General features: G+C 37.8%; 1 protein-coding gene across 3 annotated transcripts in view; it reads left to right on the plus strand.

The window, feature by feature from the left end:
* Positions 1–1997: 1997 nt before the first annotated feature.
* The window catches only part of LOC127435421 (PRKC apoptosis WT1 regulator protein-like), a 90795-nt gene continuing 75811 nt past the window's right edge, over positions 1998–16981 (plus strand). Inside the window, exons 1-2 of one of the 3 annotated variants that reach the window (XM_051688910.1) lie at positions 1998–2092; positions 2366–2998. In XM_051688910.1, coding sequence (XP_051544870.1) covers positions 2498–2998 — 501 coding nt within the window. In that variant the 5' untranslated portion in view covers positions 1998–2092; positions 2366–2497. Of the gene's footprint in view, positions 2999–16981 lie in introns of all 3 variants that reach the window. The other 2 variants (XM_051688908.1, XM_051688909.1) reach the window with 2 other exon arrangements.

Below are 16981 nucleotides of genomic sequence, written 5' to 3' on the forward strand. Positions count from 1 at the left end.
GAAAGGTCTCAATACCAAGTCTACAAGGTCAAGACTTCAGCTCTGGTTACTGGACCTGTCATTTAGAGTTATAGCATTAATAGCTACATCTGTGTTGTGTTTGTGTGTGTGTGATACAAGATGTTGTTTTTAAAGGAACTCATATTTTTCAGTGGATCTCTGTTTTTTAGGAGAAAATTGCAAAAACAGTAAGATACAGGACAATAGCCGATGTTACACAACATGCACAATTCAAAACAAAAACAGGGATATTTCTGAATTATTCCTCAAGCATCGCACATTGTACCCATTTTAAACATGACTATCCAATTACTATTTTGGACACTGATTTTATATGTGTCAAAATCATGGCCAGTTTCTGAACCATTTAATGTCATGGTGTGATAATCAGACATGACTTTGTAAGCACTGTTGTTTTCTAAGACATTGACTTCCATCATATTTGAGAGCCTTTAGGCCACAAACAGTAGAGCGATGGAGAATAGTGACTCATGCTCTAGGGACCTGTGTGGGAGAACAGTCCATATTCATCACAAACCACTCTGATACTCTTTCAAACATGCAAGTCTCATCACTCACCAGGGACAAATGTATCAGTAAATAAACAATGCGTCCAAAAATCTAATTCTAGATGTTGAGATTTATATCTTATAAAGATTTGCATCTTGCTAACAAAAATAAAGAGCATAGACGGGCAGGGTTGGGAGAGTTACTTTTGAAATGTATTCCACTACAGATTACAGAATACATGCTGTAAAATTTAATTTGTAACGTATTCTGTTAGATTACTAAAGGTCAGTAACATATTCTAAATACTTTGGATTACTTCTTCAGTACTGGTAAATTTTTTTCACTTGTTTTGACTATAAAAACTCTGCCAGTACAGTAAGACAAAATATACATGTTAAAAATACATTCACTGAAAAACCTAAATATCTTATGCAGTGTTGTTTCTAAAACAAGATAAATCTAGTTGATCTTGTTTTAAGGATTTTTAGATATTTTTATAGGAAAACAATACAGAAATTCTTATCAAGAATATGATTTTTGCCCTAATATCAAAGGTCTTACAAGAAAAAAATAAATTATGATCTAACATGAATTTTCTTGATAAAAAAATATGATCATGCCTGGTAACATGTGCATAAAAATGGCTAGAAATAGCATTTTAGTTTAGCGTAAAGCTGACAGTTTACACAAGGTTTATTTCTATTTCTTCTGCTCCAGACTTACTTCAAACTTACTTCTCTGTCTGCTCGTATGAATGTAACACATCATTAGAAAGTGTTTCACCGCTGTTCAAATGCACTTTGGATTGCATCATTTATATGTATAAATGTTTTCCATCTGAAAGGACTAAATATTAGATGAAACAAATGACAATAAAATGCAAAGTAATCTCTTCAGTAATCAAAATACTTTTTGAATGTAACTGTATTCTAATTACCGATTATTTAAATTGTAACTGTAGTGGAATACAGACGGGTAGCATATGTGAGATTCAAAAACATTAAAGCTTTACACAATTAGCAACAGTAATGTTATAGTGTACCCTGTATTAACTGTATTATCTGCCATCTGCATGTGGGTAGTTGAAAATAACACTGATGTAAATGTTTTGCAACATCTTCAGATTCTTTCAGTGTAAAATGTATAAAGTATATCCTATGCGTATAAGGGAAAGTGTATACAGTATTTCAGCTGCTATGACTCGTTATCATTTCTTTAAAGCTTTTCACCATTACTCACCTTTTAGCTTTTTTGCTGCTAATTTTAATAGCCCTGTGTGACCAATTAATGTACAAATAAAAATAAAAATATTCCATGTCTCTTAATTGAAATAAAATAATTAAAATGCAATGTATAACCATAATACAGCAATTAGAAAAATGTTGTTTAAAACAGGGTTTGATTCAGTCTGTCTGTCTATCTATCTTTCTATTCGGCTTTTTACGTTCATCTTCGTAACTGTTCGGAAACTCTCTCCGGCAGAGGGGCAGGACTGTTCCAGTTCCAGTGCGCCTGTAACTAATCCAGTTCATTCCATCGATCAGTTCACCTGAACTCCTGACAAATGTTCACAAGCTCGCAGGTGAGCTTTATTGGACCCTTTTCTCTGGAGACAACAGTAACCTGATAGTTTTTGAGTGTTTTAGGTGACTTAACTACAGTTTCGGTCAACTTCAAACACTTGGGAAAGTCGTAGGTAACAGCGACGAAACGTGTGCAATGTTGTAACTAAACTATTTATATCCTACTTTTGTACACTAGAAGTGATTTTAATGTTTCATTATGGCAGTTTGTTGATGTGTTTTACAAACGTGTTATCAGAGAGTTTGCTTGACTTCCGTTGTTTGTTTTTCAGACTTTGTGTATATTTTAATCAATCCCCAAAATACTTCTGAGGAATGTGGCGGATCTGAACAACCATACGTATAATTTGTGTTATTACGAAGCGAGTTACAACCTCTCGAAACATTATATAAAAAAAGAAATCATGGCAACCGGCGGATTTAAATCCAACAGCGCAACGGACTTTCTGGAGGAATGGAAAGCAAAGCGCGAGAAGATGAGAGCGAAGATGCTCGGGGACATCGCCGCGGCCACCGGTGTCTGCACGCCTGTCGCGAGCCCCGCCAAAAACACCGAGTTAAACAATAACGGCAGCTCGGTAAACTGTGTCTCCTCGAACCCCTATTCGGTGGCCCGGTCCTCCTCTTCGTCCGCCCTGAGTCGGCCGGAGGACGAGCCGAAGACACCCGAGCCGCCCGGGGGAAACTTGAAGAAGACACCGGAAAAAGTGAACGCATTCCCTCAGACGGAGAGTTCGAGCCCCGCTGGTGTGGATGATAGCGATAAAGAGAGTCCCACTCACATCAAGAGCAAAGAGAAGAAGAGCTCAGGACCCAGTGCCAGAAAGGGCAAAGGACAGATAGAGAAGAGGAAGTTAAGAGAGAAGAGGAGGTCAACAGGTGTAGTCAGCATACCGTCCAGTGAGGTGAGTTTGGAGTTCACAGTTGTATTGTTAACCATTTCATTCAAGTAGTAGCAGTACCATGGTACTGTATCATTGTCATATTCATATGCCAAACATTTACTTGGTACTCCAAGGCACTCCTACCATGGTATAACCAAAGTAAATGTACAAAAACCTGGTTGTACCATGGTACTTAGCTATGTATGATTACCATTATCATATTCCATATATTTACCTGGTACTTCAAATAATACCATTATGCTTGTGTCCAAAAACCCATGGTTGTATCATGGGACCATGTCCTCAAAACCATGATAATATGGCATTATTGCAATAACATTTGCTTATGTAAACAGTATCCTGAGAATCATGTCCAAAACACCATGGTACTTTTTTTGTAATTGATCGATGGTCATGTTGTACTAATGTAAGTTGGCATTAATGCAGCCATGTTTGCTTATGTAAACAGTATCCTAGCCAAGTTATGTTACGAATGTAGAAAAATGGTATTACCATGGTTCCAATGTCCAAAAAACATGGTAATGTTATGGTTCTTGTAGTTGAAGTGATCTATAAGTCAATGTTTAACTAAGTTGACATTATTGCAACCACGTTTGCTTATGTAGACAGTGTCCTAACCAAGTTATGTAGCTAAAGTAGAAAATAACCATAGTTTTACCATAGGACCATGTCCAAAAATATGGTAATACCATGATTCTTTTCTGTAATTGATCTATGGTACAGTTCTACTAATGTAAGTTGGCATTAATGCAGCCATGTTTGCTTGTGTAGACAGTATCCTAGCCAAGTTATGTTACAAATGTAGAAAAATGGTATTACCATGGTACCAGTTTCCCAAAAACATGGTAATATCATGGTTATTTTTGTTAAAGTGATATATGTCAATTTTGAACTAAGTTGGCATTATTGCAACAACATTTGCTTATGTAGACAGTGTCCTAACCAAGTCATGTAGCTAAAGTAGAAAATAACCATAGTTTTACCATAGGACCATGTCCAAAAATATGGTAATACCATGATTCTTTTTTGTAATTGATCTATGGTACAGTTCTACTAATGTAAGTTGGCATTAATGCAGCCATGTTTGCTTGTGTAGACAGTATCCTAGCCAAGTTATGTTACAAATGTAGAAAAATGGTATTACCATGGTACCAGTTTCCCAAAAACATGGTAATATCATGGTTATTTTTGTTAAAGTGATATATGTCAATTTTGAACTAAGTTGGCATTATTGCAACAACATTTGCTTATGTAGACAGTGTCCTAACCAAGTTATGTAGCTAAAGTAGAAAATAACCATAGTTTTACCATAGTACCATGTCTACAAATATGGTAATACCATGATTTTTGAACTTTTTCATGAACTTTTTTTTTTTTTGCAATTGATCTATGGTCCAGTTCTACTTACGTAAATTGGCATTTTTTCATCCATGTTTGCTTTTGTAGACTGTGTCCTAACCAAGTTATGTAACTAATGTAGAAAATAACCTTGTACCATGTTCAAAAAATTTGAATACCATGGTACTTTTTTGTAAATAAATGATCTATGGTCTAATTCTACTAAGTAGCATTTTTGTTGATCTATTGGTCAAATTTTAACTAAGTTGCCATTATTGCAACCATGTTTGCTTATGTAGATAGTGTCCTTACCAAGTTATGTTACAAATTTAGAAAAAATGGTATTACCATGGTACCAATGTCCAAAGAATGTGAATACCATGGTACTTTTTTTTTGTTTGTTTAATAAATGATCTATAGGACCATTTCTGCTAAGTTTGCATTATTGCAAACACATTTGCTTTTGCAGACTCTGTTCTAGCCAAGTTATGTAACTTAAGTAGAAAAAAAACAGAGTTGTCCTCTTGCACACACTGTAATCTCAATGTCATCAATTAATCCATCGTCAAATGTCACTGTATCAGTTAACTTGCATGCCTTCCTTATGCAAGTTCTTTTTTAAGCAGCAATCTTTAAATCAAGGGTAGGAGGCAATGAGAGCTCTTATGACACATGGATTTATCAGACTAGACATACAGTATTTGCTCCAGTTCATGGTTTGTAAAGACTCTGTGTTGTGAAGTGACATTGTAGATCAAGTGATTAAGATGATGTAGAACAAGTTATCAGTGTTTGACTGAAACCATAACACTTCTTCAGCTGATCAGACCTGTATTTGTGTATGCAAGAAATTCAGTGAATATGCTACACAACAGTAGCCCTCAATGATGCATGCACTGTTTGTCCCACAACATACCAATTTACTCATGACTTTTTCTCACCTTTCAACCCATCATATTGCCCTAAATGAGCAAAGTGAGGCTTGTTAGCACAGTTTGCCTTTGGCATAGTGCCTAGTTACTGCACAGGGTACATACTGAAGCTGAGAATGTCTGCGTACCACCCAGCTCCACTGCATTGCCCTGCCCTTCGGATCATTACTGTTGGAGACTGACCAGTGTGTCTGCTTTGGCTGAGGACATCCTGTCATTAGACTCCACTCTGTGCCAGGGTAAAGTAGTTTGGGAAGTGGGTGCTGGCCAAGACTTTAGGTCTGAATGAGAGATAAGTGTGCAAGTATACACACACACTCATGCTGTACAGTCTCACCAGGTCTGTAACTGGAGGAATAAAACTGTTGGGCTGGTTAAATATTTTATGTTGCCCCTATATTTTTATTCTGTCTGGTGTTGAAGTGAACACGGGAGCATGACATACAGTTTGAGGACTCGATCCAGACTGTAGTGTGTAAAGTCGTTGCACTCTATACATTTTTTTTTTTCCTATTAGATTGTTGCTTGTCATATTGTACAATAAGGTGACTGTAAATGCTAAGGCAGCCTATGCAACATCTGTGCAACACTGTCACTTATGTCAGACTGTATGATATACCTCTTAGCTAAGACTCATGATTGACAGCATTAACTGGGCATTTAAAATCACCAGTCTTCATCCATTCTGACATCCTCATTTACATAACATTTGAATACAGCACAAAACCAAGCAAGCCTGTGCACAAGTGTTGGCAATGTTTTGCTTGTAAAATAACAATAATAATAATAATAAAATAAAACAGGGTTAAGGTGTCTGGAGTCAGTTGCGGCTGGGCAAAAGAGGTCATGGACTGTGTGCGAATTTGATCAAAACATGATGGGAATGCTAAATAACTTAAGATATTTCTGTAGCATATTATGTAGACAAACTCATTGCTCAATACTTGGTTTAAAAAACTCAAACTCAGTTCAAAGTCACTTTTTTTTTCTTTTTCTGGGGATTAAAGATGTCATGACATGAAGAATCATCTGATATCATCAGATCAGCAGTTACAGAAATACTCAAACCAGCCCGTCTGGCACCAACAATCATCCATGTGAATATCTAATCAGCCAATCGTGTGGCAGCAGTGCAGTGCATACAATCAGGCAGATACGGGTCAGGAGCTTCAGTTAATGTTCACATCAAACATCAGAATGGGGAAAAAATGTGATCTCAGTGATTTGGACCATGGCATGATTGCTGGTGCCAGACAGGCTGGTTTAAGTGTTTCTGTAACTGCTGATCTTCTGGGATTTTCACACACAACAGTCTCTAGAGTTTACTCAGAATGGTGCCAAAAACAAAAAAACATCCAGTGAGCGGCAGTTCTGTGGACGGAAACGCCTTGTTGATGAGAAAGGTCAACAGAGAATGGCCAGACTGGTTCAAACTGGCAAAGTCTATAGTAACTCAGATAACGCTTTTTTGGTGGCACGAGGGAGACCTAAACAATATTAATCAGGTGGTTTTAATGTTGTGGCTGATCGATGTAAACTGATAAAGGCAGTTAATGGGCGTGACATATGAAAACATTCAGCCAGGGTTCCATCAATCAGAAACTTTCATTTATGCAAGATGTGGAGTCCCACCCACTGTTTTACACCTCTTGCACAGATCAAGCAAAGTTGTGCATGTGTGTGTTTTCTTAAATGTGCAGTGCACCTTTGGTTTTGTGAAAATGCACTTTAAAAGGATTTATCCTTTCCACTGAACAGTGTCGAGATAAGAGGCAGTTTCTCGTTGCATTGTGCATGTATTTGTTTCTCTGCACTTCGTTCTGTAGCCTGAGTTGATTTATAGGGCTCATTGTTTATCCATGTGCATTAAGCAGCTCACTGTGAGTTATTGGACCCTTGCGGAGCCTCCCAGTTTTCTGCCCGAAACCCAAACTTTGTTTCACGCTGTCATTGTGATGGGGGTGATAACCTCCGTAAAGCATACTTGGAACTCACTACCCCTTTCTCTGAACCTTTTGTCAGCAATATTTTATTTTTGTACCTCTGGTGGCGACTTTACAAATGAACTATCCATTTCCACCACCTTCGAGGTCTGAATATGTGTATATTCCACTGTAGCATTAATCCACACGGTGTTTGTGCATCTCAAAGTTCATACGACCAGCCAGAACATTCTGTCGGAGTTAACTGTAACATATGTTTTGCTAGTTTGACTGTGAAGTTTGTTTTAATTGCAGTGTTTAGGCCAGCACAGTGCTAATAAACGCAAATGCTATTGTTTGACATCTGGCCAAGTTTCAAAGTGCTCACGTCCCATTTAAAAGCCTCATGTCCGGTCCGCTTGGCAGAGATGCTGAGATCCAGGTTGAACCTGAATATAGTTCCTACTTAGGGGCTGTTCACACAGAATCATTTATTTATATTTTTTTTTGGTTGTTTTGTAAACGTCATAAATGGACATCTTTGGCTGTTTTATTAGCTGCTTGCACAGGAGCGCCACTTTTTTTTTTTTTTTTTTTTTTTTTTTTTTTACAGTACATGCCGTGTCAAGTAAAAAATAGCATCAACTTTTAAAAACGTGTCTCAAGACACTTGCATTCTATTCTTTTTTTTTTTTTTTGGTTGCACTTTTGTTAGCGCAAGAACGTATTCCATCTAAACGGCCCCATATTGTGTCCTTTCCGTATTTTACCCATCTAGATGGAATTCACAACCCTGATTAGATACAAAAAATATTAACGATTGTTTTGCTAAAGGAGTTGGTAGCGGGAATGAGCCAGATTGTTTTTCTTTCTACAAGAGGAAGATGAGCAAATCTGAAGCTTGAATTCATGCTGAGGCGGGGCAAGGGTTTTAGAGAGTTTAATCATACCCTATGGTTTACTTTTCCATTTGGGAATCTGTCATTTTCACACCCTCGCATAATTATTTTCATCATCTGAGTGCAGAAGGAAGGTTCTTGTAGATCCAGGGAAACTGGCATAACTGGCAAATGTTTGGTGATGTGGACGGGAAACAGTCCTCTCTTAACAATCTGTTATCTTCTCTTTCAAGTGACCTGCTGGGGATTGGTTTACCAAACATGGCCCTCATATCAAAACTAGAGGAAGTCTGAATACTTGGGCTAGACCACCAGATTTCCTTTACAACTTGCGGAGTCTTGTTTTTTTTTCTATTTAATATGTGGGTTGAGGTCAAATTACTGTTAGTGATCTGTGGCTTATAGTTAAACATCAAAAACGGGTGATTCTTTCAAATCTGGTAATATTTAAAGCAATGTTCTGGGTTCAATACAAGTTAAGCTCAGTTGATAGCATTTGTGGCATAATGTTGATTACCACAAAAAAAAAATTTCGACTCGTTCCTACTTTTCTTTAAAAAAAAACAAGCAAAAATCGAGGTTACAGTGAGACTTACAATGGAAGTGAATGGGGCCGGTTTTTGGAGGGTTTAAACAGAAATGTGAAGCTTATAATTTTAAAAAAGCACTTACATTATTCTGCTAAAACTTGTATTATTTGAGTTGTAAAGTTGTTTAAATCTTCATTTTTACAGTCGTTTTAGGATTTTAGGTTTTGTTGGCATTACATCGTCATGGTAACGAAGTTATAAAATTGGCTATAACTTTACACCGAAAAGGTATCACAATAAAATCATGTTAACAAATATTGTTTTCGTCTTCTGGCTAAACTTTTGAAACAGCGAGTCTTTTAACACAAAAAAATTGGCCCCCCCCATTCACTTCCATTTTAAGTGCCTCACTGTAACACATTTGTGCTTTTTTTTTTTTTTTTTTTTTAAAGAAAAAGAGGGATGAGTCTAAATAAATTTTTGTGGTAATCAGTATTATGCTACAACTGCTGTCGATTGATCTCAACTTGTATTGAACATGGAACATTCCTATAACCCCATATCAATACAATAAATAAATAATATTTTGTATAAAACAATCAAGCCAACATTTAGGACAACTTAGATTTTTTGCTTTGTGATATTATTTTCAAGAAAATTACAGAAGGCCCATTTTACTCGCTAATTCTTATTACAGTAATGCAGCCGGACATTTTACTTTTAGTATTCCCATTGTTTTTAATTATGATCTTATTACTGTAATTGTCATTTTTTATTGTATTACAATTAAAAAAAATATGCTGTTGTACAATATTTTTTTTAATTTAAAATCAGGAAAAATTAAAGGGAGTACCAAGAGAGTCCTACTATGAAGTATAAATGCTTTACAATTTAAATAATATATCATTTTTTCACATTGCAGTAATGAGAATTGTTTCTATGTATCCATTCTTCAAGAGGTAGTCAGACATCCTCCTCATTACCACTGAAAAGAAAAGCTTTCCCTCCATGTTCAATAGAGCAGTGCTCCTAAGCTGACTAATGTTGGTGGATTCTTGCTCTTTGGGTATGAAGATGGCCACTGCCCTTCACCACTCCACAGGTATGCACTGCTTCTTCCAGGCAACCCTCAACAGTCTCCACAACATTTTAAGAACCATGGGGAATTTATATAGCTTGTATGGTGTCCCATTTGGGCCTGGGGCTGAAGTTGCCTTGGTTTTTTTTTTTTTTTTTACCACCTGCCTCATCTTACTCAGTTTGGGCAGATCTACGTCAAATTCCACTACTGGCTCTACTGGCTGTTGGACATATCCAGGGGAGCCAAGCGGGTTGTCTTTGTAGGGGTCACCAAGTTGCTGTTCCATGTGGTCTTCTAGTTCCTCTTTTGCCATCACCAGCTTCCCACTCTTTTCTTCCAGAAGGTTTCTGGCAAACTTAAAAGGACCCTTGATGAATTTTGCCCTTTCATGCTTTTTCTTTCTTATCCGCTGTCGGATTCTTTCTGCCCTCCTCAAGACCGCTAATCTAGCCCATATGCCATCCCACAATACCTACAAGCCTTCTCCTGCTCCTCTGCCTTCCTCCAAGCCTTACAATGCTGCCTCTGCTTTTTCCAAGCTGAAATATCTCCATCTCTCTGACCCATCACCCTGGGACCACTCTTTGGACCACTGTTTCACCAAATCTACCTATACATTCTTCATGCACAATATCGCTAAACATAATAAGCTTGGCCTCCACCCTTCCAGTAAGGGCTAATCCTCTAAGGTGGAGCACAGGTCCTCATCTAATCTGCTCCATGCATCCTTATCATTAGATCTCGGTCACTTGATTAGCCTCCTTCTCCCTGGTTTCTTCTCATTGTCATGTCTTCCCTACCTTGTCTTTGGGTTGAAGGTCGTCTCTTCTTACGGCTCACCTTTCAGGCTTGACCTGTCCTGCTGGTGGTACTGGTCTTCTTGGTGCCCCTCCACAACAGTGGATTCAGTAGCACTGTGGTGCTCAACTGGGCTCTGTATCCTTCTTGTCTGACCTGCTGCTGCAGTGCAAGGTTGTGTCTGGCTGCTCCTGCCACACTTCATCCTTCCTTGATGAATCCACAGGCCTTTGTAAGTTGTTACCCTCATCCACCCACAACTGCATCTTTCCTTTGTGAGCAAGGATCCTTTGCTCATTATCCATGGCCTTCCAGTCATGTTCATATTGTCTGTCCTAATTGGTCCATCTTCCATCCCGCCTCTCGGAGGACCACTGGGCTGTTTTCCTTTAATTGTGCTCGTAGTGTCCCCTGTGTACAGACCTGTGGGTAAGGTAACTAGCCTGCCCACCCCTGTGAAGACTTTCCTGCTGTCAGCCAGTCTTTCCTGACCATACTTCTGTCTTCCCTGGACTCCAACTGCCGTATTCACAGTAGTCACTGGTGTTCCAGAAAAAAAGAATCAGATGCACAGGTAGCTGTAATAACCTGCCGGGCATTATTGCCTGCCACACCTCCACCAGTGTCTTCAACGCAGCTGGACACTGGATTCCCTCCAATGCCTCTCATCCTTGCCTTCCCATCCAGACATCCTTCCTTCACAAATTACTTGCAGCCAGGGTTCTATATGTCATAATACATCGATAAGACCATACACTTCCTATGAAGATGCATTGTGACGTTATTTTCAGGACTCTTAAGCACATTTTACCCCCTAATTCACATTACCTTAATGCATCCGAACAGTTTAATTTGACTATTCCCATTGTTTTCAGTAATGATTCTCATTACAGTAACAGTATTTGTTTTATTGTATTACAGTAACAAAAGATGCTGTTGTACAATAATTTAAAAAAGTGAAATCAGCAAAAATTAAAGGAATTACCAAGGGAGTACTACTATAATGTATAAATGTTTTACAATTTAAATAATATATAATTTTTTTCACATTGTGGTAACGAGAATCATTATGACCATTTTTCGTGTAAATCTCATGACAATATTTTCATAATGGAAGAAAATGTTAATGGCCCCCAAAAATATGTGAGAATCATACAAATTTGGTTTTGCACTTTTATGGCAGTTTATGTTTCATGTTGGCCACGGTCTACTGTCTGGAATGAGATTTGCCACCTAAACGACCATGCATTTCACTCACTTGTCACTTTTTCTAAACAAGATCACATCAACACTACGAATACCTCTGAGATTCAGTCATGGGAAAGGAAAGTAAGCAACCAGTTATTAGCTCAACCCTTCACTCTTTCTCCTTTTGTTCTCAGAACATTCCATACTATATACCAATCAGTGTATTTTTTGTAATCCTTTCAATGGGGGAAATTCCTTCATTTATTTGTTACCATGCATGGCCGTTGAGTTATGTTAGAGGCTACAAAGCATTCCCTTATTCTCCATTTAAGGTGTAATGCCATTAAGAAGGGATTACGAGAAGATAGAAGGGAAAGTTTGAAAATGTGACTTGGTAAAACAGGTAGTACTCTCACCTTACCCACAGATACTACTGCTTGCTTTTCCTGCAACAAGCTATGATCCTGCAGTTCCCTGTTCTGGGAAGGTCCCTTGGATGTCAGTCGTCATTAATGTGCTGCTTAACAGTTGAGGCATGATGTCCTACCATCCATTTAACTGTCGGACCAAATCAGCGCACACAATCAAAGGCGTGGAATGCAAGGGGAGGGAGTCAAGCACTGGCCCTCTGCGGTCGCCCTTCTCCTCAGATTACTGTTCACTCTGTCTTATTTAGCCATTCTGTCTTTTCAAACATGATGTCTACCGACTTGCTTCAATCCATAATTTATGCCGTTCCTTGTTTATGATGCATGACAATGACAAGTTTTCCACAAAGTTATTTCTCCACGAGCCACAGGCAATTCAGTTACTTGCAGTAATGATGATGATATGATGTGAACGGCACCTTTTGCGTTCATATGGATTCGTCTCTTGGGAGTGGAATGATTTTAGCAATAGTCAACCTACATGCACATAATTTAAAGGGTTAGTTCACCCAAAAATAAAATTATGACACTTTCACTCTTGTTGTACCAAACTGAAATAACTTGTTTCTGTGAAACACAAATGGATGCAGAATGTTAGTGGATTGACAGCCCCATTCACGATACAGTTTCATTGTATGGGGGGCGGGGGAAAGCAATAGAAGTGAATGGTGACTAACATGCTTTCAAACATCTCCCTTTTGTATTTTTAGAAGAAAAAAGTTTTATAGGTTTGGATGAGAGAATTACAATTTTTGGGTAAATTATTTCCAAGCAGCTCTCTAGGAACTGTGTAGCCTGTTGATTATGACAGTCTTGGGTGGTTCATCACTTTTCCTCAGAGGTGTAGACGTTGTATAGGCATAAACTCTATAAATAGCCCTGTCCAGCCTTGTGTGTTTGAACTTGCCTTTTTGTTTGCTTGAGAAATATCTTTGTGCTTCGTCAGTGTCGTGGTGACGCAGCGCTCTAGACTGAGTTGTCACTGATTAACGTGGAACAGCCTCCACATAGATGATAAACTGTATGACCTGCTGCTCACCTTATATGACCTAACTCTTATCTAGCTTATTTGTTTATGTTGAAGAGCTGCTGCTTTCTTAGGCTAATATAGATACCTTGGTATAATTGTGCAGAGTTACCTATGGAATTGTCCAACTTTAAAAGATGATTAAGTTGTATAACCTCTTCTACTGAGATGGGCAACCACTTTATAACAGACAAGAAACAAGGAGAACAACAGTCAAGCTTTCCTTTTGGTGCAGTAGTAACAAAAGTAACCAACTATATTGAAAATAAAAAGAGAATTCTGTTATAATGTACTCACCCTCATGTCACTCGAAACTCTTTTTATGCTGAACACAAAAGGAGAATTTTAAATGAATATTATGTCCATAATGCAATTCTTCTTTCCAATAAAAGTATATAAAAAAGTAGTATCATAAACGTAGTCAATGTGATTTGTGTGTCATAATTCAAGTCTTCTGAATGCATACAAAAGGTTTTTGTGAGAAACAACTCAATGTAAGTCATTTTTTCTTGGAAAATCTTGATGTCCATTGCATGTTCATGAGTGCATGAGAGAAACTCACAAGCTTGTATTAATGGAAACATGCTTTGTTTAGCACTAAAAAAAAAAAAAAAAATTGCGTTGTTTACAGTGTCTCACGGCATTTACGAACATGTATTGTTTAGCGCTAAAAACAATGCATGAACATTAGAACTTGTTGACATTTACAATGGCTCGCGACACTTACGAACTAATGTTGTTTAGTGCTAAAAATATTGCGTGAATGTTAGAACTTGCATTGTCATTCACAGAGGCTCACGGAACTTATGAACAACGTTGTTTAGTGCTAAAAACAATGCGTGATTGTTAGAACTTCTCTTATCATTGACGGTGGCTTGCGGCACGGATGAGCTACCGCTGTTCAGCGCTAAAAACATTGCATGAACGTTAGAACTTGCATTGTCGTCGCAATGGTTTGTGGCACTTATGAATTGATGTTGTTTAGTGTTAAAAACAATGCACGAACGTTAGAACATTTGATGTCATTCACAGTGGCTTGCGGCACTTACGAACTTGGGTTGTTTAGTGCTAAAAGCAATGCATGAACGTTAGGAATTGCGTTATCATTTACAATGGTTTGTGGCACTTATGAATTAACGTTGTTTAGCATTAAAAAACAATGCATGAACGTTAGAATTTGCGTTGTCGTTACAGAGGATCGTGGCACTTAATGCTAAAAACAGTGCATGAACGTTAGAAATTGCGTTGTCATTCACAGTGGCTCACGGAACTTACAAACTAACATTGTTTAGTGCTAAAAACAATGCGTGATTGTTAGAACTTTCGTTGTCGTAACAATGGTTTGTGGCACTTACGAACTTGCATCGTTTAGCGCTAAAAACAATGCGTGAACGTTAGAATTTGCGTTGTCGTTCACAGTGGTTTGTGGCACTTACGAACTAACTTGCACTGTTTAGCACAAATAAATGTTCTTGTGTAAATTCGCAAGCAACTATGAACAAGCTTCTGTCATAGCGTTCACCAAAGCACAACGCATGCACCACAAGAGAAAGTCAGTCATACAGGTTTGGAATGAGATGTGTGTGAGTAAATATACCACAGAATTTAAATATTTGTGGGAAATATTCTTTGAACCTATTTAAAATGTCAGTATCTTTTTAAATATATGACCATTATATATTTATTTTTTATATAGCACAACATTTTTAAATCTATTTTCGAAGCTGCTCTGCTATCACGCTTCTGAAAAATGCAGTTAAGTTAGCAGTGTTGTTACCAGCCAGCAGTGCAAAAAGTTTGTATGTGTAGCCTTGGGCTTGATTGTGTAGTTTGTCAAATTCTTATGGTAAGTAAAATCTTATTTAATTGGTCTTACACAAAGCAACAACAAAAACAAATGCAAAACAGTTTAGCAGAGATTCCAGGGCAAAAAACAAATGTTTTTATGATATCAACAAGTAATTGAAAAAACTGTTTCCACACTTTGTCAATCAATGCTTATTTACTTGCTCTCATGTTGGCTTTTATTTTGTGTGAGCAGAAACAATGATTATAAAATGGAATGGATTTGGTCAATAGTTCTTTGTGAATATTCCTTTGAGCTGGGCGCTTGGTATGAGTCCGTGGTAAAACCAGGCCACTCTGCGTGATTAGGCATTAGCCTGTCTGCTTACATTCACCATTGCACAACAAGACAATGCTCTCTCTTTCTGCCTATTTGTATTTTCCTTTTCTTACTGTCAGCCTCTGATCTCTTTACACAGCTTGTCTCCACATCTCTTACTGTTTCTGTTTTCTCTTTTAGTCTCTTATCATGTCGTGCTTACTAAAATGTGCTGATATGTTGGTAGATTTAAAATCAGTTTCTCCTGATTTAATATACTACTTTCTTGTTTAGTAGGAAGTGGATTTCCTTCACTCTCACACAAAACTGGAGGAGTGATCTTAAATGTAAGCTGCTCTCTAATGAAATCTCCCTGCTCTCACATTAAAGAGTGCATGTGCATGCTCAAAACATGTCCTGTGCTCTTGCATATCTATTAAAGTGCCATATTGCTCTGCCTCTGTTCATTCGTACAAATAGTCTGCCTCTGTGGACATGGTCCGAAAATATGTGGAACAAAATCAGGAGGGTCCCGGGCCACATCTAAGGACCAGAATATCATAGAGATTTGTGGGCACTTTTAAATTGGTTCACTAAGCAACCACCCATAAAAGCCCCATAAAACATCCACCGAGCAATGGCTTAGCAACTGTCCAGAACAACATGGCATTGTGACAGCCCATGTTATACTCTGAAAATCTGGTGGTTTCATATTATTGTGAGTACCCCCCAAGGATTTGTCATTGTGGTTATGCGTTCTCTAGTATGTCTCCTCGTGGTGCATCTACATGGTTACACATCAGACTTTGATCTCAAATAAATGTTTGCATTGTTGCAAAGCTTTGACAACGAATGCACAGTGCGCCATAAAATTACAACCTGCCATTTCTCTTTTTAAAGACACATTACTGCCGAACAGCCTTAAAGAATGTAGAAATGTGCAGAGCTGTATGCAATTCTGTGCCTATATTGACTTTCCATCATCAAATTCACATATATGTCTCAGCTCTACATTTATATAGCCAAGCAAACTATTATTATTTCTCTGGACAAAAGCCATAAAGAATGTGAATCATTTCTAGAGTCTACATCTTCTCCCATATCTTGTATCTTGTATTGAAGTTGAGACCAATCCCCAGGGATCTCCACCGATCCATATGAAGAGTGTCTATGGACACATCAAAAGACAGGAGAGTAGAGAAAGATCAAAAACATTCTACATATTCACCGCCCTTTGCGTTTCTGTTTATTAAAGCTGAAATGTGTCGTTTCTGCCTCTCTGTTGTCACCAAACGGAATTGCAAAAATAATTATTTTCAGACAGATTCCATGAAAACGCACTGTCTTCCAGTGGTTAAATTCATTTCTTCAGGAAAAATATGATAGGTGTGGGTGAGAAACAGACCAATATTTAAGTCCTTTTTTACCATTAAATCTCCACTTTCACTTCCACATTCTTTTCTTTTTGGCCATTCACATTCTTTTTGCCACCTACTAGGCAGGGAGGAGAATTCATTGTAAAAAAAATAAAATACTTCAATATTGATCTGTTTCTCACCCACACCTATCATATTGCTTCTGAAGATATGGATTTAACCGCTGGAGTCATGGATTACTTTTCTGCTGTCTTTATGTGCTTTTTTGGACCTTCAAAGTTCTATGGTGGTGTTATTCAAATTTATAAGACTTCACCACATGATTGGGCAATTGCTTAAAAATGTCTTTCACCTTGGCAT

The sequence above is a fragment of the Myxocyprinus asiaticus genome, chromosome 45 (assembly GCF_019703515.2).
Source record: "Myxocyprinus asiaticus isolate MX2 ecotype Aquarium Trade chromosome 45, UBuf_Myxa_2, whole genome shotgun sequence".
NCBI lineage: Eukaryota > Metazoa > Chordata > Actinopteri > Cypriniformes > Catostomidae > Myxocyprinus > Myxocyprinus asiaticus.